This window comes from Electrona antarctica (genome assembly GCF_951216825.1).
Source record: "Electrona antarctica genome assembly, chromosome: 2".
Classification (NCBI taxonomy): Eukaryota; Metazoa; Chordata; class Actinopteri; order Myctophiformes; family Myctophidae; genus Electrona; species Electrona antarctica.
This window is the reverse complement of record NC_136807.1, coordinates 4,613,634-4,635,852: the sequence shown is the minus strand read 5'-3', so window position 1 is coordinate 4,635,852 and position 22,219 is coordinate 4,613,634. Positions and strand designations below refer to the sequence as shown.

General features: G+C 46.0%; 2 protein-coding genes across 2 annotated transcripts; both read left to right on the top strand.

The window, feature by feature from the left end:
• Positions 1 to 455: 455 nt before the first annotated feature.
• Positions 456 to 18,164, top strand: LOC306937825 (keratin, type II cytoskeletal cochleal-like). Its single transcript, XM_079521810.1, has 10 exons — positions 456 to 1,130; positions 3,071 to 3,279; positions 3,588 to 3,648; positions 3,756 to 3,851; positions 4,031 to 4,195; positions 4,407 to 4,532; positions 4,763 to 4,983; positions 5,095 to 5,177; positions 5,421 to 5,481; positions 17,111 to 18,164. The coding sequence occupies exons 1-10, from the start codon at positions 570 to 572 to the stop codon at positions 17,211 to 17,213; spliced, it is 1,686 nt and encodes a 561-aa protein (XP_079377936.1). The 5' UTR covers positions 456 to 569; the 3' UTR covers positions 17,214 to 18,164.
• LOC306941860 (keratin, type II cytoskeletal 8-like) lies at positions 12,569 to 16,549 on the top strand (the record flags this gene model as incomplete). The annotated part of the gene is made up of 8 exons (XM_079527497.1): positions 12,569 to 12,872; positions 14,396 to 14,604; positions 14,911 to 14,971; positions 15,083 to 15,178; positions 15,358 to 15,522; positions 15,740 to 15,865; positions 16,100 to 16,320; positions 16,432 to 16,549. Exons 1-8 carry the CDS (start codon positions 12,669 to 12,671, stop codon positions 16,547 to 16,549), a joined length of 1,200 nt encoding a protein of 399 aa, XP_079383623.1. The 5' UTR covers positions 12,569 to 12,668.
• Positions 18,165 to 22,219: the final 4,055 nt, after the last annotated feature.

Below are 22,219 nucleotides of genomic sequence, written 5' to 3'. Positions count from 1 at the left end.
CTCAAGCTTTAGGGTGCAATGCACTCATTTGCATTTGTTCATTCTGCAAGAATAAGAAAAGTACAGACCACTGCACGCACGCACGCACGCACGCACGCACGCACGCACGCACGCACGCACGCACGCACACACACACACCATCCCAAGCCCCGAGCCATCTAGGTGAGAGTCTTTTGCCAACATGCCTTTTTCCTCCGTTTTCCCCTGGGGTCCTGATGCCATTCCTCTGTGTGCATCAGGGTGTGCCGTGCCCCCGGTCGCCTTACAGGTTCTGACACTGCTACCTGTGTGGTGGGCTGGGCTGCTACAAGCCTCTGTACCTGTCTGCAAGTTGGACTGCCGGGGGGCCAGAGACAGATGGAGGGAGGAGAAGGGGGAGGCGGCTGGGAGGAGGATCCCAGCACCTCCTCTTCAGGATTCAGATAAAAACCCCCAGAGGACAGGGAGAAGGTACTCAGAGGAACTTGACTTTCCTCTTAGTGAGCTCACCCGCCGACACCTCTGTCTCTTTCTCTCTCCTCCCTTCTTTTCCCTTCACCTCGGATCTCGCTGAGGAAACAGAACCAGCCATGAGTTACAGAACCACATCCTTCAGTTCCGCCAGCTCGGGTGGAGGCGGCGGTGGAGCGAGGAGCTTCTCCAGCCGCTCTGCAGCAGCTGGTGGTGGTGGTGGAGGTTTCGGTGGCGGCAGCCGTATGTCCTCCTCCATGAGCGTCAGGCGTAGTGGAGGTGGAGGTGGCGGCCTAGCCCTCGGAGGTGGAGGTGGAGGCTTTGGCCTTGGCCTTGGCGGAGGCGGAGGCTTCGGTGCAGGCGGCGGCGGAGGCTTCGGTGCAGGCGGCGGTGGCGGAGGCTTCGGTGGAGGCTTCGGTGCAGGAGGCGGCGGCTTCGGTGGAGGAGGCCTTGGCGGCGGCTTCGGTGGAGGAGGCTTCGGTGGAGGAATGCTCGGTGGTGGTGGTGGTGGAGGATTCGGTGGTGGTGGAGGATTCGCCCCAATCACAGCCGTCACAGTCAACTCGAGCCTGCTTGCCCCCATGGACGTCGACATCGACCCCACCATCCAGGTTGTCCGCACCCAGGAGAAGGAGCAGATCAAGACCCTCAACAACCGATTCGCCACCTTCATTGACAAGGTCAGTATAGGATTCAGATGCATGCGTGATATTTTGTATGGTGAATTGAACAATGTATCAGCATACCTAATGTTTGCAACAATCAATAGTTGTGTACAGTGCATGTTGCACTGTATGCAACCATTGGTTCTTGCAAAGATCCTGCAATATATGGCCCTCAATATCATTAAATATTACACAGCAACTGATCTGAACTCTGATATCCTGCACATTGAGGGCCTCACAGTATGCATTAAACAAAGAGGAAGAAAGTGGCTAAATAACAACATTACCTGGAACTTTAGTGAACTCATCCATGGCTTGTGAAAGTCCCTTTGTGTCTGCGGCTGGTCACTATCTTACAAGCTGAAAGCAGAACACTGCTTCAGTAGTTCCCTGTGAGTGTTTCAGTGTAATAGGCCCCTTGGAAGGTAGCTCTGTGCAGAGTGAGAGAGTAGGTAACTCTAGCCCTGACGTATCCAGTGACTGCCGGCTCGCTCTTTGCAAGGTGAAGGAGGGAGGAGATATGGGTTTGCATTCGTTGCCGCGGCAGCAGGGACTCGGAAGCCTTAAAGGAGCATTCCACTCATTTTCAACATTTTACTATGTCATTAATGTACCTTAGAGCTGTTGTGTGGAAATAATAAAAAAGTTCCCCCATTCTGTGTTTCCTAAAACTGGAGATCTGATGATGTCATCAAGATGTGTTTCACCATGTTAATGATTTTTTTCATACTTACAGTTCTAGGAAACACAGAATGGGGGAACCTTTTTATTATTTCCACACAACAGCTCTAAGGTACATTAATGACATAGTAAAATGTTGAAAATTAGTGGAATGCCCCTTTAAGCTGATGGTACTGCCATGAAAGTTGGGCCCGCATGTTAGTGTTTAGTGTTAATGTTGAAATGAAATTATCACTACACAGACCTAGGCATGTTATTGCATAATGACATAATTTTCTCCAATGAGAGAAGTCAACCACACTGCTCGTCATCACGCACACACACTCACATGCACGCGCAGTCGCGCACTCACACACTTACACACACTGTCCAAACAACACCCTCTCTTTGCACACAGGGGCGAGGGGATTGCATCCAGTAAAATCACAATGTAAACTATTTTTGCCTAAATTACGGGAAACCACATTTTCTGTACTTTTCAGTAGGCTATTATGTATTTATTTTTGTACACATACTTTAGATATTATTATAGTAAATAGAGTAAATATGTAAAAGTTACACAGTAATGTTATCTACCACACGATCCTTGACATTTAAAGGCAAGGGTGTGTTAAAATGAGTCTCTCTGATAGGTGGGGATGGGCTGGGGTGTGGCACTGTATGCAGTGTTACACGTAGAGGCAACACTCTCTCAGCAAACCTAAGCCTCATTTGCTTTCAACTAATGCACTCTTCTCTGACATGTTATTTTCTTCTTCTTCATCTTATTATTATTATTCTTATTATTATAATGTATTTTTGGCTGTTACCGTATGTGAGCAGAGCAGTCCCACTTGCAACTTGTCTCTTGAGTCACTTGAGTTGTCCTGTACAACGTGACCTCACCAGAGTAATTCCCATGATGCTGTGTAGCATTGCATTCACCAGAGAACATCTCAGCCCTAAGGGGCTATCTTGATGCAACTGCTACCAATGTGGGTACAGTACTGTACATAAAAGGGCATTTTGTGTGGGACTGTGGCATACAGGTGTGGCAGAGGGTTAATTCATCTGGGGAAAGCCCTGCATTTCTTCTACATTCCATATAAATGTGGCAGTCACAACAATACATTACAGACATTTCCCATAACACAAACAAAAAAAGGCAATAGAAATAGATTGATTCCATTGCACACATGATGCCACTTTCTACTAATAGTGAGACCTAGAACTGTTCTTCACCAAGAATTCTGTGAAACCTATACTTATTGTATGATGTCACTTCCTATATACAGGTCCGCTTCCTGGAGCAGCAGAACAAGATGCTGGAGACCAAGTGGAGCCTCCTGCAGGACCAGACCACCACACGCTCCAACATTGACAGCATGTTCGAGGCTTACATTGCCAACCTGCGCAGACAGCTGGACGGACTCGGCGGGGAGAGGGTCAAGCTGGAGGGAGAGCTGAAGAACATGCAGGGATTAGTGGAGGACTTCAAGAACAAGTGAGTTCAAATGACAGAAATCTGTTCATACTATGAAAATAATAATAATGTACAACATATCGGTATTTGGACATATATAAGCTAAATCCCAACCCCCTACCCTAACCCAAAGCAAAGTAACAATACAAGGTTAAGCCCTAAACTACAGTATAGGGTACTTCAGATTTGACTTGCTTTTGAACCCTCAAGAGAACATATAGCAAACAAGCCTACTTGCATTAAATCTGGGAAAAAAAGATCAGGGCTAATGTTAAGACATAGCACTCTTCCCATCACGCTAATCGCTGAGATTTTTTCTTTTCTTTCAGATATGAAGATGAAATTAACAGGCGTGCTACTGTGGAGAATGAATTTGTGCTCCTCAAGAAGGTGAGCGTCATTCAGTCCAGAAAATATAGTGTTTAATCCAATGTGTGGGGTGGGAGGTGGGTTCAAGACAAAAGCTAAACACCAGTTAATCTGAAATCTTGTTCCAGGATGTGGACGGTGCCTACATGACCAAGATTGAGCTTGAGGCCAGGGTTGACGCCCTTCAAGATGAGATCAACTTCCTCAGGAGTGTCTATGAGGCGGTAAGGCTTCACTATGTGCTCTTGATTTCAGAATGTGATTGTTTTTATTCAGTAGTCCTGATAGGAACTTACAAATGGCCTTGGAGTACACAAAAATGTTCAGAGATGGCTATAGCAGCACATCAGCTATCTCTTCCTCTTGCTCACCTCTAACTCATCATCATATCCCCCTTTTTCAGGAACTGATGGAACTCCAGGGACAGATCAAGGACACCTCAGTCATTGTGTCGATGGACAACAGCCGTGGCTTGGACATGGATGCTATTGTTGCTGAAGTGCGTGCTCAGTACGAGACCATCGCCAACCGCAGCCGTGCAGAGGCCGAGACGTGGTATGAGACCAAGGTATGTGGAGCTATTTTTTCTGTCAAGGAGTCCACTAAGGTACATATGCTAAGAACGATATGGCCACCATGAACTAGATTTAGTGACAGGTGTACATGTATATGTTTTTATTGACTGAAGTTGTCTTGCTGTACCATCAGCAACAGAGAAAAGTAGAGATAGTAGTGCTGAGTGAAAGAGAGTTCAATAAAAATGTGTTTTCTTCTTCCAGTTCCAGGCAATGTCTGCTTCAGCCGCCACGCATGGAGAGGACCTTCGCACCACCAAGTCTGAGATCGCTGAACTCAACCGCATGATCTCTCGCCTCCAGAATGAGATCGAGAATGTCAAATCACAGGTAGACCCACAGCTCCACATGTTTTCACCAAACCAACCGTTTTAGGCTCCAACACGACAATGTTACGGTACTTTGAGTTGACCTTAAAGCACTCTAGCAGCACCATCAATTTGGACTTACTCTGTGTTGTCCATATTATCATCATTCCATCATTCTATAAACTAGTAATTGAAAAATGAAGAAATATTTCAGGGAGCAATCATGACCTTGCTGCCTTTTGAACTTTCCAGCGCTCCGCCATGGAAGCCCAGATCGCCGAGGCAGAGGAGCGTGGTGAGCTGGCTGTGGCTGACGCTAGGCTCCGCGTTAGGGACCTGGAGGAGGCTCTGCAGAGAGCCAAGCAGGACATGGCCCGCCAGGTGCGCGAGTACCAGGAGCTGATGAACGTGAAGCTGGCCCTGGACATTGAGATCGCTACATACAAGAAACTGCTGGAAGGAGAGGAGCTCAGGTAAGATCCTCCATGAGCCAGTCTGGAGTTGAGAGGAAACAAAGCAATAATGGGAAGACAGAGTGCGTCGCAAATAAGTTATAAGGCGCTAATGAGTGAATATTTCAACAGACTCAACGCTGGTGGAAGTACTGCGACCATCACTGTTACAGGAGGCGGCGGCGGCGGCGGCGGAGGCGGTGGCGGCGGCGGCGGTAAGTTCATTCTTTATCATAGTGGCAGAGAACATTAGGAGGAGGTTTATTATCATTTATTGGTTCTATCTCATCTCGATAGATCGCCATGACTTATTTCAGTCATTTGGATTCCATAGAAGCGAGCCTGTCTTCTATGGAAGCATGTTTGCAGATTTGCTATTACTCGTCAACCCATGAGATTCTATTTTGCCTCTCTCTTTGCCTTTGATCTCATTCCGTGTCACTTTCCTCTCCATGCAGGCGGCGGATTCGGCTACGGCAGCGGAGGCGGAGGCGGCGGCGGCGGCTACGGCATGTCCATGTCAAGCGGCGGCGGAGGCGGCGGCGGCTACGGCAGCGGAATGTCCATGTCAGGCGGCGGCTTCGGCGGAAGCATCTCGGCCGGCGGTGGTGGCGGCTATGGCGGCGGCGGCATGAGCAGCAGCTCCATGAGATCGTCCCGCAGCGTCTCATCATCACGCCGTTTCTAAGCAGAGCAACAGTCTTTACTTACCCTCCTCCTTACCCTCCACCTTCCTCCACTGACACCGACAACCACCCAGCCAAGCACATCATATACTCCACATGTCCACTGCAGACCCAGAGAACTGCCTGATGTGCACTACACTATACGCCAGAAAACGAAAGCCCTGTTGCATTTTGTCTCATTTTACATTTAGAGCACATGGAGCTTCGTAGCCACACAGTAGTCACAAAACTCAGTGGTGAATATCAGAGGTCACACCGGGCCTGCAGTCGACAGATCCGCATAACACTGCTCAGAGAGCTTGAGTTCACCAAAATATTCCAAACCGAGGCAGAGAGATTATTATGCCAAAATGTGACCGGCAGCAGAGATATGAGTCTCGTAATTCCTCCTTCGTTCAGTCAGCCGGGCTGTTGTTGTTGTTGTTGCTGGATGTGCTGTTGCGTGGATAAGAATAGTGCACGACAGAGAATACTCCAAAGGCAACAACAACAAGCACATATCAAACAATGACAGTAGACTGTAGCCTTACATAGATGTTGGCTGAGATGCCATATTGTACACCATAGTCTGATAAAGCACATATGGCTGGCACTACCACCAACACCCAGTATCATAACAACAATTTGCTGACCTGGACTCTGTAATGTCTTGTCTGCTGCCATCATGTTGTGCGTCGCAACATCGTGCAGCCTACATAACACTCCATTGACACTCCAGTAACACTCCAGTAGTGGCGACCCCTATTCTCTAGTGCATCTTTTCTGTTCCCTTTCCTACTAGGGACATCGGGTTCTCCACTAAGGGTTTTCAAACAGTGTTTTAACAGTGTTTCTCTTTTTTTCCCAATTTCACTCTGAACTAAAAGATATAAGAGGCTGACTGGTACGTCCGGATTTATTGAATGTGATTGAATGCATACCATCAGAACATCCTGAATAAATCTGTGTTACACACAAGTCTTTTTGATTCCCTGTCTTCTTTTAAACGTTACATTTGCAGTTGTTTGCTTTGTACAGTAGGTATTGTGAATTTTGCATCATGCGACAGCAGCAGAATATACATTCAAACCCTTTACTCCCACAACACAATGGACAGATATTTTGACACGTCCATCTCTATAGCTCCAATCATCACCCACATAATAAACCTTTCCATCAAACAGGGACAAGTCCCCCAATATTTCAAACTGGCCAAAGTAACCCCCCTGCACAAGAAAGGGAGCAAATTAGAACCCGGCAACTAACGCCCTATTTCTATTCTTAGCTCCATCTCGAAAGTGATGACAAAATGTGTCTATGAACAGGTTTAAAAGTATCTTGCCACAAAAAAAAATATGTACGAATTTCAATCCGGCTTTAGAACATCCCACTCCACTGACACATGCCTCCTCTATTTGAGTGACCACATCAAACACAAGGTGGATGCTGGCAAATACTGCGGCATGGTCATGCTGGACCTCCAAAAGGCTTTTGACACCGTCAACCACTCCATACTGGTTAACAAGCTAAAAGCAATTGGTTTTGATAGCACACTAGTGAGCTGGATGAAATCCTACCTGGAGGGAAGATGGTGGAGGTGAACGCAACACCCCCCCCCCCCCCCCCCCCCCCCCACATCAGCTTGTGACTTGTTCGCAGATGACTCAGCACTGCTGGTCTCGGACAGGAACAAACTGCAGGTTGAAAAGGCCCTCAGCTCTGAACTCGGTAGAATTTGCACCTGGTGCAGGTAAACTACTAACCTGGAATGTCATATTCACTGCCACATTTTCGGTTTGTCTATTGAATCCAACAATACAGTGTGAATCTTTTTGACATTAAGCCCCGGAAAAAATCCTATGGGTTTAGGTGTTCCATGTCATAAAACTTTGTCAGGGTTAACAAAAGTGGATTATCGACCAGTGAAGCGTGACAGTTTTACCTTTGAAGGATTTGCTCAGGGAGGAAGATTGATGTGTCAAAGAAAACAAAATTAAACAAAGAAAATGTGCAGTTTGCTGCAGCAACAACATTTCAGTATTTGTTCAGTCAATACAAAGTACATGTACCAACTCAGTGGCCTTGTGGTTAGAGTGTCAGCCCTGAGACTGGGAGGTCGGGGTTCAATCCCCAGCTGGGTCATACTAAAGACTGTAAAAATGGGACCCAGTGCCTCCCTGCTTGACACTCAGTCAGCATCAAGGGTTGGATTGGGGGTAAGTCCCTGCGACATACTAGTGTCATGTCCAGGGGGTGTACTTGTACATGAAGCTGCCTCACGCTACAGAAACAGGAGATAGGCTCCTGGCCTCATGGCTCGGCAAGGCTACTTACTTACTTACTTATTATTTGTTCAGTCAATAAAAAGTACAATGACTCTAGTGTGCCGTGATTTTTTTCCACCCTAAAACATGATCATCAGGTATAAGGAGGACGATAAAAAAACAAACAGTGTACAGCATTTGTGTGGACACGCCCACCAGTTCATTAAGTATGCCTGGCTTGCCTGGTGGGTGGTGATGTTCTTGTCTCTCGTGTGTCACTTTGTTAATAGGCGACTATTTGTTACACATATGGGGTTTTGAAAAATGAAGTGCCCCCTTTGGAAAAAAGTATGCCCCCCTGCTGATTTGTGCCTGGAGACGGCACTGGGGTCACATCCGACGTTCTGTGCGTGGTTCAATGACATGTTTTGTTGTGGCTTTCCTGCTGTCCAGCTCAAAACATTAGCAGCTGTTGTCGTTTTGAGGCTGCGGTGGTAAAGCTTGCTCGCTGCGTTGTGGAAATCAACCCTTTCACGGTGTGTGTGGCATAGCTTAGGAGGCAGGCAATCATACTACACTCCCATTGGCTTAGGCAGCATGTGTGGCAGCCAATCAGGCTAGGCCGTCAGTATGACTAGATGATGACAATGTCGTCTACATTTCATGAGCTTTCATTAGTCAGGTTTCACCTGACAAAAAGCCAGTTGATGACGATTGGAAAACAGTATTTGAGAATTAAAGGACCACTTCACCACATTTCAACATCTCTTCATATAATTGGTCCTCACTAATGTTCATGATAAAACACCACCATTTTTTCCTACTCAGTCTGTGTCTCATAGGAGGGATTTGGGTAGTTCGGACACCCGTCCACCAGTGACATCATCATTAGGCAGATTTTTTTTAAACAAGATTTGTTTTAAAATATATTTAGATTTTTATTATCGTGAGAACGATGGCTTCAACTTTTGCATTGCAACTTTTCAGGAAAAGAAAGCCTGCCGTTTCTATTAGCTTGGATTCACCATCGATGATGTCACTGGTGGACGGGTTTCTGAACTGCCCACAGCCTTCCTATGAGACACAGACTGAGTAGGAAAAAATTGTGGTATTTTATCATGAACATTAGTTAGGACCAATTATAGGAAGAGAAGTTGAAAAGTGGTGAAGTGGTCCTTTAAGCTATTTGGCCTGCTAGCAGCACTATATAACACTGATTGACATAGTATAGTTTGTGAGATTAGCTTTGGACACACGCACGCACCCACACAGACACAGACACAGACACAGGCACAGGCACAGGCACGGGCACGGGCACGGGCACGGGCACACGCACACGCACACGCGCGCACACACACACACACACACACACACACACTAAGGCTGTACCCAAGCCCTGTTTTTAGGACTCGAACTTCGGCAGGAATTTTCGAGCGAACATCCGAACCATTTGTTTCCAATTAATTAATTTCTCCGAGTGCTTTTAACCAGGCTGCAATTCAATACGATATATCCGACTTGAACATGATTAGCGCAGCGCTTAAGAGAGCGCAGCGCCCTCTCTTTATGAATCTCTCTCGTCTCTCCCAACACACACACATGCTGCACACATGCACGCACACACACACACACACACACAGAGAGAGCGTCAAGTGGCTCTGACATGTGCTCCGCGAAAACAGCTGATCTCCGAGCTCATCATTCCATAAAAAATGAGCCATGATTTCTCAAGCAGCCCCCAAAACATGGTAATTGTGAGTACCTGTACGACTGTCCATATTTTTTGTCAGACCAAAAATCCTTTCCAATGTCTCTGTTAAGCTTGCTGGCAGGCAGCTAAAACGAGAGCTTGCTCGGTAGCTACTCAGAAGCGCATTGTGTGTGTGTGTGTGTGTGTGTGTGTGTGAGACACGACACGTCAGACATTCCATTCAATGGAACTCTTTTGTTCTCACAGAACAAGGTGAAAAAGGTCAATCACCTCAGCTGCAGGCCAATCACCAAATTGGGGGACAGCAGAACAAGGAGATATTTCTTTAAAATATCATAACTTCTGACAGGAATGCACTAGAAACTTACTTTTTTTTACATGCTCATATCGCATTCTCGCCGAGATATATTTTCGAGTTAATAAAAAAGGAAAAAAAATATATATTTTTTAATAATATAAAAAAATAAAAAAAAACGAATGGTTCAAGCCCATTAATTAAGATTCGAGTGCCAACCCTATCGAGCGAACATTCGAAACTTGAATGTTTGGGGACAGCCTTAACACACACACACACACACACAGGTCGTAAAAAGGTCGTCCAGTCCTCATTTTACCACCTTCGCAAAATCAAAGCCTTCCTCTCACGCCCCGACTTAAATGAGCACCGCGCCTGTCACAGGCATGTGCAGAGCAAGTTCAGTCAGGCCTCATTCACACGTATCAAACACCAATCATGCAAATGTTTGGTCGTTTTTTTTTTTTTTTTTGCCACCACCATAGGCGGCGGGTATGTAAGGCTGGGCAAGGCTTAGCCTTCCCAAAAACTATGCTGGGTATTTTTAAAATATATATAATATATGTGCGCAGCATTATATAGAAGGCTATTGTGTGTGTGTGTGTGTGTGTGTGTGTGTGTGTGTGTGTGTGTGTGTGTGTGTGTGTGGGTGTGTGTGTGTGTGTGTGTGTGTGTGTGTGTGTGTGTGTGTGTTGTCGCTGCCCCCTGGTGATCGCTGATCGGTATAGGCTATACAGCAACCAGCCTAATCAGCATTTGATTGGCTACTTGGTATGTCTGTAAACCTCGTCCTTCCAGTCGCTTTGTAGCAAACAGTAGCGTGCGGTGGTTTGTTTTGGAAAACAGCAAAACTCAAAATGGATATAGCCGTACGCCCTACGGTCTTTTTCAAGGCAAAGATAAAGTAATTCAGAAGAAGAAGCTGTGAGTCGGCTGTCAGTGTCAGCACTCAGCAGCACCAGTGACGCACGGTTCACAGTTCACACCGTTCAGCGGAGAGGCTGCTGTCTCTGTGCCGTCTGTGAAGAGCCATGAGCCGGGAGGGGCAGCAACACTGACACGGTAAATTGTAAATTGGTTAGCGGAGAGGCTGCTGTCTCTGTGCCGTCTGTGAAGAGCCATGAGCCGGGAGGGGAGGGGAGGGGACGGGCAGCAACACGGCCAAAATATCCCAAAACAATGCCCGGGGGAACTTTAATTAAAAGCTTGATGCAGTGGCTATAAATGGGTCAAGGGTGTTGCTTTCGTGAGCAATGGTGTACGAGATTGGTAATAAATTGGTCAAAGTAACTCATTTTTAGACCATCTGGGGTAGGCAATTCTGGCCTACCCAAAGGTAAAATCCACCCGCCGCCTATGGTCACCACAATGCTTTTCCAATGGGAGTCACATGGTTTGATGGGGGAGGGGCAGAACACCACCAGCAATCAGCAATCAAACACAAATGTTTGATCAAACCATGTGACTCCCATTGGAAAAGCATTGTGGTGGCCCAAAAAAACGACCAAACATTTGCTTGATTGGTGTTTGGTACGTGTGAATGAGGCCTCAGGAAACGGCTGCCGGCCGTTATTGGGCCGCCTCAGCATCACGCTCTCATTCACATGATTCACTCACTAATAATCATGATGAAATGGCACCATTTTTTTCTACTCAGTCTGCTTCTCATAGGAAGACTGTGGGCAGTTCAGAAACCCGTCCACCACTGACATCATCGTTAGGCAGATTTCTTTTAAACAATATTTTTTTACAAAAATGTTTAGATTTGTATTATCGTGAGAACAATGGCTTCCATTTTCGCATTGCAACTTTTCAGGACTAGAAAGCCTGCAGTTTCTAATAGCTTGGATTCCCCATCGATGATGTCACTGGTGCACGGGTTTCTGAACTGCCCACAGTCCTCCTATGAGACACAGACTGAGCAGAACATGATTATTTATAGTGAGGACTAGTATATGAAGATAGGTTGAAAAGTGGTGAAGTGGTCCTTTAATAGGTGCAAGAAAGTTTGACCATATCACTCCTATCCTAGCCACCCTCCACTGGTTGCCGATTTCTTTTAGAATCAAATTCTGTCTTTTACATTCAAGGCTAGGTCCGGCCTTGCTCCGTCCTACATTTCGGACCTACTTGACCCCTATGAGCCAGCCCGCGAGCTGAGATCCTCGGGTAAAGCTCTACTCACAATAGAAACAGGCTGCAAAAAGGGGAGGCGGCTGGGAGGAGGATCCCAGCACCTCCTCTTCAGGATTCAGATAAAAACCCTCAGAGGACAGGGAGAAGGTACTCAGAGTAACTTGACTTTCCTCTTAGTGAGCTCACCCGCCGACACCTCTGTCTCTTTCTCTCTCCTCCCTTCTTTTACCCTCACCTCGGATCTCGCCGAGGAAACAGAACCAGCCATGAGTAGTTACAGAGCATCCTTCAGTTCCTCCAGCTCGGGTGGAGGCGGCGGTGGAGCGAGGAGCTTCTCCAGCCGCTCTGCAGCAGCTGGTGGTGGTGGAGGTTTCGGTGGCGGCAGCCGTGTGTCCTCCTCCATGAGCGTCAGGCGTAGTGGAGGTGGAGGTGGCTTTGGAGGTGGCGGCCTAGCCCTCGGAGGTGGAGGTGGAGGCTTTGGCCTAGGCCTTGGCGGAGGCGGAGGCCTTGGCGGAGGCTTCGGTGCAGGTGGCGGCGGCGGAGGCTTCGGTGCAGGCGGCGGCGGCGGAGGCTTCGGTGGAGGCTTCGGTGCAGGAGGCGGCGGCGGCTTCGGTGGAGGAGGCTTTGGTGGAGGCATGATGCTCGGTGGTGGTGGTGGTGGAGGAATGGGAGGATTCGGTGGCGGTGGAATGATCGCCCCAATCACAGCCGTCACAGTCAACTCGAGCCTGCTTGCCCCCATGGACATCGACATCGACCCCATCATCCAGGTTGTCCGCACCCAGGAGAAGGAACAGATCAAGACCCTCAACAACCGATTCGCCACCTTCATTGACAAGGTCAGTATAGGATTCAGATGCATGCGTGATATTTTGTATGGTGAATTGAACAATGTATCAGCATACCTAATGTTTGCAACAATCAATAGTTGTGTACAGTGCATGTTGCACTGTATGCAACCATTGGTTCTTGCAAAGATCCTGCAATATATGGCCCTCAATATCATTAAATATTACACAGCAACTGATCTTAACTCTGATATCCTGCACATTGAGGGCCTCACAGTATGCATTAAACAAAGTGGAAGAAAGTGGCTAAGTGGGACTCGGAAGCCTTAAGCTGATTCTGCCACTGATGGTACTGTCATGAAAGTTGGTCCCGCATGCAAAGACTGACACACATTGTATTCACATCTTAACATGCGGTAAAAAAAAAAGTTTAGTGTTAATGTTGAAATGAAATGATCACTACACAGACCTAGGCATGTTATTGCATAATGAGAGACTGGTTCCAATGTTTATATGCCGGACATTTTCTCCAATGAGAGAAGTCAACCACACTGCTCATCACGCACTCACACACTCACGTTGCACACTCACACTAGTACACACACTGTCCAAAACAACACCCTCTCTTTGCACACAGGGGTCGAGGGGATTGCATCCAGTAAAATCACAATGTAAACTATTTTTGCCTAAATTACGGGAAACAATATGATATAAACATTTTCTGTACTTTTCAGTATATATTATTTATTTATTTTTGTACACATACTTTAGATATCATTATAGTAAATAGAGTAAATATGTAAAAGTTACACAGTAATATTATCTACTGCACGATCCTTGACATGTAAAGGCAAGGGTGTGTTAAAATGAGTCTCTCTGATAGGTGGGGATGGGCTGGGGTGTGGCACTGTATGCAGTGTTACACGTAGAGGCAACACTCTCAGCAAACCTAAGCCTACTCTTCAGAACTCATTTGCTTTCAACTAATGCGCTCTTCTCTGACATGTTATTTTCTTCTTCTTCTTCTTCTTCTTCTTCTTCTTCTTCTTCTTCTTCTTCTTCTTCTTCTTCTTCTTCTTATTATATATTTTTGGCTGTTACCGTATGTGAGCAGAGCAGTCCCACTTGCAACTTGTCTCTTGAGTCACTTGAGTTGTCCTGTACAACGTGACCTCACCAGAGTAATTCCCATGATGCTGTGTAGCATTGCATTCACCAGAGAACATCTCAGCCCTAAGGGGCTATCTTGATGCAACTGCTACCAATGTGGGTACAGTACTGTACATAAAAGGGCATTTTGTGTGGGACTGTGGCATACAGGTGTGGCAGAGGGTTAATTCATCTGAGGAAAGCCCTGCATTTCTTCTACATTCCATATAAATGTGGCAGTCACAACAATATATTACAGACATTTCCCATAACACAAACAAAACAAGGCAATAGAAATAGATTGATTCCATTGCACATCTTATCGTATGATGCAACTTTCTACTAATAGTGAGACATAGAACTGTTCTTCACCAATAATTCTGTGAAACCTATACTTATTGTATGATGTCACTTCCTATATACAGGTCCGCTTCCTGGAGCAGCAGAACAAGATGCTGGAGACCAAGTGGACCCTCCTGCAGGACCAGACCACCACACGCTCCAACATCGACAGCATGTTCGAGGCGTACATTGCCAACCTGCGTAGACATCTGGACGGGCTCGGCGGGGAGAGGGTCAAGCTGGAGGGAGAGCTGAAGAACATGCAGGGATTAGTGGAGGACTTCAAGAACAAGTGAGTTCAAATGACAGAAATCTGTTCATACTGTAACTATGAAAATAATAATAATGTACAACATATCAGTATTTGGACATATATAAGCTAAATCCCAACCCCTGCCGCCTACCCTAACCCAAAGCAAAGTAACCATAAAAGGTTAAGCCCTAAACTACAGTATAGGGTACTTCAGATTTGACTTGCTTTTGAACCCTCAAGAGAACACATATAGCAAACAAGCCTACTTACATTAAATCTGGGGGAAAAGATCAGGGCTAATATTAAGACATAGCTAATTGCTGAGATTTTTTTCTTTTCTTTCAGATATGAAGATGAAATTAACAAGCGTGCTACTGTGGAGAATGAATTTGTGCTCCTCAAGAAGGTGAGCGTCATTCAGTCCAAACAGAAAATATAGTGTTTAATCCAATGTGTGGGGTGGGAGGTGGGTTCAAGACAAAAGCTAAACACCAGTTAATCTGAAATCTTGTTCCAGGATGTGGACGGTGCCTACATGATCAAGATTGAGCTTGAGGCCAGGGTTGACGCCCTTCAAGATGAGATCAACTTCCTCAGGAGTGTCTATGAGGCGGTAAGGCTTCACTATGTGCTCTTGATTTCAGAATGTGATTGTTTTTATTCAGTAGTCCTGATAGGAACTTACAAATGGCCTTGGAGTACACAAAAATGTTCAGAGATGGCTATAGCAGCACATCAGCTATCTCTTCCTCTTGCTCACCTCTAACTCATCATCATATCCCCCTTTTTCAGGAACTGATGGAACTCCAGGGACAGATCAAGGACACCTCAGTCATTGTGTCGATGGACAACAGCCGTGGCTTGGACATGGATGCTATTGTTGCTGAAGTGCGTGCTCAGTACGAGACCATCGCCAACCGCAGCCGTGCAGAGGCCGAGACGTGGTATGAGACCAAGGTATGTGGAGCTATTTTCTCTGTCAAGGAGTCCACTAAGGTACATATGCTAAGAACGATATGTCCACCATGAACTAGATTTAGCGACAGCGACAGGTGTACATGTATATGTTTTTATTGTCTGAAGTTGTCTTGCTGTACCATCAGCAACAGAGAAAAGTAGAGATAGTAGTGCTGAGTGAAAGAGAGTTCAATAAAAATGTGTTTTCTTCTTCCAGTTCCAGGCAATGTCTGCTTCAGCCGCCACGCATGGAGAGGACCTTCGCACCACCAAGTCTGAGATCGCTGAACTCAACCGCATGATCTCTCGCCTCCAGAATGAGATCGAGAATGTCAAATCACAGGTAGACCCACAGCTCCACATGTTTTCACCAAACCAACCGTTTTAGGCTCCAACACGACAATGTTACGGTACTTTTAGTTGACCTTAAAGCACTCTAGCAGCACCATCAATTTGGACTTGGTTACTCTATGTTGTCCATATTATCATCATTCCATCATTCTATAAACTAGTAATTGAAAAATGAAGAAATATTTCAGGGAGCAATCATGACCTTGCTGCCTTTTGAACTTCCCAGCGCTCCGCCATGGAAATCCAGATCGCCGAGGCAGAGGAGCGTGGTGAGCTGGCTGTGGCTGACGCTAGGCTCCGCGTTAAGGACCTGGAGGAGGCTCTGCAGAGAGCCAAGCAGGACATGGCCCGCCAGGTGCGCGAGTACCAGGAGCTGATGAACGTGAAGCTGGCCCTGGACATTGAGATCGCTACATACAAGAAACTGCTGGAAGGAGAGGAGCTCAGGTAAGATCCTCCATGAGCCAGTCTGGAGTTGAGAGGAAACAAAGCAATAATGGGAAGACAGAGTGCATCGCAAATAAGTTATAAGGCGCTAATGAGTGAATATTTCAACAGACTCAACGCTGGTGGAAGTACTGCGACCATCACTGTTACAGGAGGCGGCGGCGGAGGCGGAGGCGGTGGCGGCGGCGGCGGTAAGTTCATTCTTTATCATAGTGGCAGAGAACATTAGGAGGAGGTTTATTATCATTTCTTGGTTCTATCTCATCTCGATAGATCGTCATGACTTATTTCAGTCATTTGGATTCCATAGAAGCGAGCCTGTCTTCTATGCGAGCCTGTTTGCAGATTTGCTATTTTCGGTTATCAGCTATTTTAAGATTAAAGCGTTTTTGAAGTGATCAAACTAGCAATGGATTACATGTTTAGAAGCATCTTCCATGCCTCTAAATATGTATGAACATGGAATGGTCTCAGAAATGTCATAAAAGCAAAGGTCAAAGCCTCAAATCTGTGATTTCTTCAACTTTCTTCGACACATCAAACAACAGCAACATAAAGAATGATGATACCTAAAATATCATCGTCAACCCATGAGATTCTATTTTGCCTCTCTCTTTGCCTTTGATCTCATTCCGTGTCACTTTCCTCTCCATGCAGGCGGCGGATTCGGCTACGGCAGCGGAGGCGGCGGCGGCGGCGGCTTCGGCAGCGGACTGTCCCTGTCAGGTGGCGGCGGCGGCGGCTACGGAATGTCCCTGGGCGGCGGCGGCGGCGGATACGGGGGCAGCAGCATGTCCATCTCGGCCGGCGGTGGTGGTGGCGGCTTCGGCGGCGGCATGAGCAGCAGCTCCATGAGATCGTCTCGCAGCGTCTCATCATCACGCCGTTTCTAAGCAGAGCAACAGTCTTTACTTACCCTCCTCCTTACCCTCCACCTTCCTCCACTGACACCGACAACCACCCAGCCAAGCACATCATACTCCACATGTCCACTGCAGACCCAGAGAACTGCCTGATGTGCACTACACTATACACCAGAAAACGAAAGCCCTGTTGCATTTTGTCTCATTTTACATTTAGAGCACATGGAGCTTCGTAGCCACACAGTAGTCACAAAACTCAGTGGTGAATATCAGAGGTCACACCGGGCCTGCAGTCGACAGATCCGCATAACACTGCTCAGAGAGCTTGAGTTCACCAAAATATTCCAAACCGAGGCAGAGAGATTATTATGCCAAAATGTGACCGGCAGCAGAGATATGAGTCTCGTAATTCCTCCTTCGTTCAGTCAGCCGGGCTGTTGTTGTTGTTGTTGCTGGATGTGCTGTTGCGTGGATAAGAATAGTGCACGACAGAGAATACTCCAAAGGCAACAACAACAAGCACATATCAAACAATGACATTAGACTGTAGCCTTACATAGATGGCTGAGATGCCATATTGTACACCATAGTCTGATAAAGCACATATGGCTGGCACTACCACCAACACCCAGTATCATAACAACAATTTTGCTGACCTGGACTCTGTAATGTCTTGTCTGCTGCCATCATGTTGTGCGTCGCGACATCGTGCAGCCTACATAACACTCCATTGACACTCCAGTAACACTCCAGTAGTGGCGACCCCTATTCTCTAGTGCATCTTTTCTGTTCCCTTTCCTACTAGGGACATCGGGTTCTCCACTAAGGGTTTTCAAACAGTGTTTTAACAGTGTTTCTCTTTTTTTCCCAATTTCACTCTGAACTAAAAGATATAAGAGGCTGACTGGTACGTCCGGATTTATTGAATGTGATTGAATGCATACCATCAGAACATCCTGAATAAATCTGTGTTACACACAAGTCTTTTTGATTCCCTGTCTTCTTTTAAACGTTACGTTTGCAGTTGTTTGCTTTGTACAGTAGGTATTATGAATTTTGCATCATGCCCCCATCAGTTGGCAGCAGTCGTGCGACAGCAGCAGAATATACATTCAAACCCTTTACTCCCACAACACAATGGACAGATATTTTGACACGTTCACTTACATGAGGTTCAGTACTGTAGTAAACTGTACTTTGTAGCACATACATTGTACACATGCAGAAAGTTCAATGTTCTTTACAAACATTGCAACAACGCTGGTTAACAAACTGCCCTCCCACTCTGGTCGTTTTGGTGTAGAGCACATCAAAGCCTTCTACAAAAACCTAGGTGTTTGAAAAACTCAATACAAAGGCTGAGTGCCCTTCAACCCCACAAGGCCACTGGCCATGACAATATTCCCTCCAAATTTCTCAGAGACTCGGCCATCTCTATAGCTCCAATCATCACCCACATAATAAACCTTTCCATCAAACAGGGACAAGTCCCCCAAGATTTCAAACTGGCCAAAGTAACCCCCCTGCACAAGGGGAGCAAGTTAGAACCCGGCAACTAACGCCCTATTTCTATTCTTAGCTCCATCTCGAAAGTGATGAAAACATTTGCCACAAAAAAAATAATGTACGAATTTCAATCCGGCTTCAGAACATCCCACTCCACTGACACATGCCTCCTCTATTTGAGTGACCACATCAAACACGAGGTGGATGCTGGCAAATACTGCGGCGTGGTCATGCTGGACCTCCAAAAGGCTTTTGACACCGTGAACCACTCCATACTGGTTAACAAGCTAAAAGCAATTGGTTTTGATAGCACACCAGTGAGCTGGATGCAATCCTACCTGGAGGGAAGATGGTGGAGGTGAACGCAACACTGTCACCCCCCCCCCCCCCCCCACATCAGCTTGTGACTTGTTCGCAGATGACTCAGCACTGCTGGTCTCGGACAGGAACAAACTGCAGGTTGAAAAGGCCCTCAGCTCTGAACTCGGTAGGATTTGCACCTGGTGCAGGTAAACTACTAACCTGGAATGTCATATTCACTGCCAAATATTCGGTTTGTCTATTGAATCCAACAATACAGTGTGAATCTTTTTGACATTAAGCCCCGGGAAAAATCCTATGGGTTTAGGTGTTCCATGTCATAAAACTTTGTCAGGGTTAACAAAAGTGGATTATCGACAAGTGAAGCGTGACAGTTTTACTTTTGAAGGATTTTCTCAGGGAGGAAGATTGATGTGTCAAAGAAAACAAAATTAAACAAAGAAAATGTGCAGGTTGCTGCAGCAACAACATTTCAGTATTTGTTCAGTCAATACAAAGTACATGTACCAACTCAGTGGCCTTGTGGTTAGAGTGTCAGCCCTGAGACTGGGAGGTCGGGGTTCAATCCCCAGCTGGGTCATACCCAAGAGGAGAATTAGCAAGAGAGGCCAACTTTGCTTTACTTCCTGTATCTGCGTGAGGTGGGCGGTAACATTATTAGGAGACAGGAAGAATGTTGGAGTCTATTCATTTCCAATGGGAGAGTGAACGTGAACACAGCTTCTTTTTTTCCCCTTTTTTTTTAAAGATATTTTTTTGCGGCTTACGCCTTTTATTGGTTTTTGAAGGGACAGACAGTAGGCTGACAGGAAACGGGAGAGAGATGGGGGAAGACATGCAGTAAAGGCCGTGTCGGGCTCGGGAGTCGAACCCGCGGCACACTGCGACTGGATTACCAGTCGGGTGCCCAGACGGTTACGCCACCGCCTGGGCATGAACACAGCTTCTGAACCATTCCTTAACTCTATGGTCACTGAACTAAATACTGGACCAAATCATCACAAGGCACACAATATTTACAAGATATTCATAGTAAAATGGCTTCTTTTAGCGAGACAAATCAGGAGAAAATCGACTTTGTTAATGACATTTCTTTATCCCAGCAACAAACTCTCGCGAGATTTGAGATGAGTCCGGAAGCCTCTCTCTGTCCATCTGCAATTTCACGGACAACACATAGGGGGCTCTGACCCCATATTTAAGATGATAATATGTGAATATTATAATGTGAAATGAATGGACATATTTAAAACGATTAGAAATGATCCTTATGTGCCCAAATTAGAGCTGGCATACTTGGTCTGCATATTGAGACAGGCAGATATGTAGGCACGGTTGAGGAGGATAGATTATGTAGTCTGTGTGATCTAAAGGACATTTTTATTGTCCATTCTACAACTCTATTAGGGAGAGACTTTTTAATGAGATAGATCCAAATCATGAATTTATATGGTTGGAGGACTTCGAGAAACTAAAACGACTATTTCAAAAGTACACCTTGTCAGTTGTTTTCAATGTACTTTGTTAAATGACTGTCAGTGTTGTTGTCTTCTTCTTCTATCGGGTTTCATGGCGGTCGGCAAACCTAAATGGTGCATTACCGCCACCTACTAGACTGAGTGTGGAAACAGTGTTGTTGTCAGGGGGGGTGGGTGGAGGTCGGGGAGAAGCAAACCACGCCTACTATATTTAGGAGACCATTTGTAGGCTTTGTGTACCATTTCGCCTCTAGTGGCTCCAATGAAGTTGGCCCATCTTCATACATAAACCATCTTTGGTCATCCTAAAGACTATAAAAATGGGACCCAGTGCCTCCCTGCTTGACACTCAGCATCAAGGGTTGGATTGGGGGTAAGTCCCTGCGACATACTAGTGTCATGTCCAGGGGGTGTACTTGTACATGAAGCTGCCTCACGCTACAGAAACAGGAGATAGTCTCCTGGCCTCATGGCTCGGCAAGGCTACTTACTTACTTACTTATTATTTGTTCAGTCAATACAAAGTACAATGACTCTAGTGTGCCGTGATTTTTTTCCACCCTAAAACATGATCATCAGGTACAAGGAGGACGATAAAAAAAACAAAACAGTGTACAGTATTTGTGTGGACACGCCCATCAGTTCATTAAGTATGCCTGGCTTGCCTGGTGGGTGGTGATGTTCTTGTCTCTCGTGTGTGTCCCCCCCCCCCCCCCCCCCCCCCATGATTATTATTTTACAAATAATAACTTGTGTGTCACACAGTGCCGTCTCTACAGGGGGGCACTGGGGGGCACTGGATTTTGTGCCCCTCCAGTCCAGATTGGCCAGTAGTACCCTACCAATATTTTAATGTTTTACAAATGTTAAATCTGTAAATTCTTCATGATTATTGTAAATATATACATGTTCAAATTAATTGTATAATAGAAATACAAGGTAATATATGCATGCAGAAGACATTATAATGCTCAACATATTTGTTTATTTGTTTGTTGTTGGTGCTGCTGCACAATTGTAGCCTTTTTCAAGCATCACTTTGTTAATAGGCGACTATTTGTTACACATATGGGGGTTTGAAAAATGAAGTGCCCCCTTTGGAAAAAAGTATGCCCCCCTGCTGATTTGTGCCTGGAGACGGCACTGGGGTCACATCCGACGTTCTGTGCGTGGTTCAATGACATGTTTTGTTGTGGCTTTCCTGCTGTCCAGCTCAAAACATTAGCAGCTGTTGTCGTTTTGAGGCTGCGGTGGTAAAGCTTGCTCTCTGCGTTGTGGAAATCAACCCTTTCACGGTGTGTGTGGCATAGCTTAGGAGGCAGGCAATCATACTACACTCCCATTGGCTTAGGCAGCATGTGTGGCAGCCAATCAGGCTAGGCCGTCAGTATGACTAGATGATGACAATGTCGTCTACATTTCATGAGCTTTCATTAGTCAGGTTTCACCTGACAAAAAGCCAGTTGATGACGATTGGAAAACAGTATTTGAGAATTAAAGGACCACTTCACCACTTTTCAACATCTCTTCATATAATTGGTCCTCACTAATGTTCATGATAAAACACCACCATTTTTTCCTACTCAGTCTGTGTCTCATAGGAGGGCTTTGGGTAGTTCGGACACCCGTCCACCAGTGACATCATCATTAGGCAGATTTGTTTTAAAATATATTTAGATTTTTATTATCGTGAGAACGATGGCTTCAACTTTTGCATTGCAACTTTTCAGG

Coding starts and splice junctions, on each gene's coding strand:
- LOC306937825 (XM_079521810.1), top strand. CDS start 570: ATGAGTTACAGAACCACATCCTTCAGTTCCGCCAGCTCGGGTGGAGGC. Junction 4,196..4,406: donor AGACGTGGTATGAGACCAAG/GTATGTGGAGCT, acceptor TTCTTCTTCCAG/TTCCAGGCAATGTCTGCTTC. Junction 5,178..5,420: donor AGGCGGTGGCGGCGGCGGCG/GTAAGTTCATTC, acceptor CTCTCCATGCAG/GCGGCGGATTCGGCTACGGC.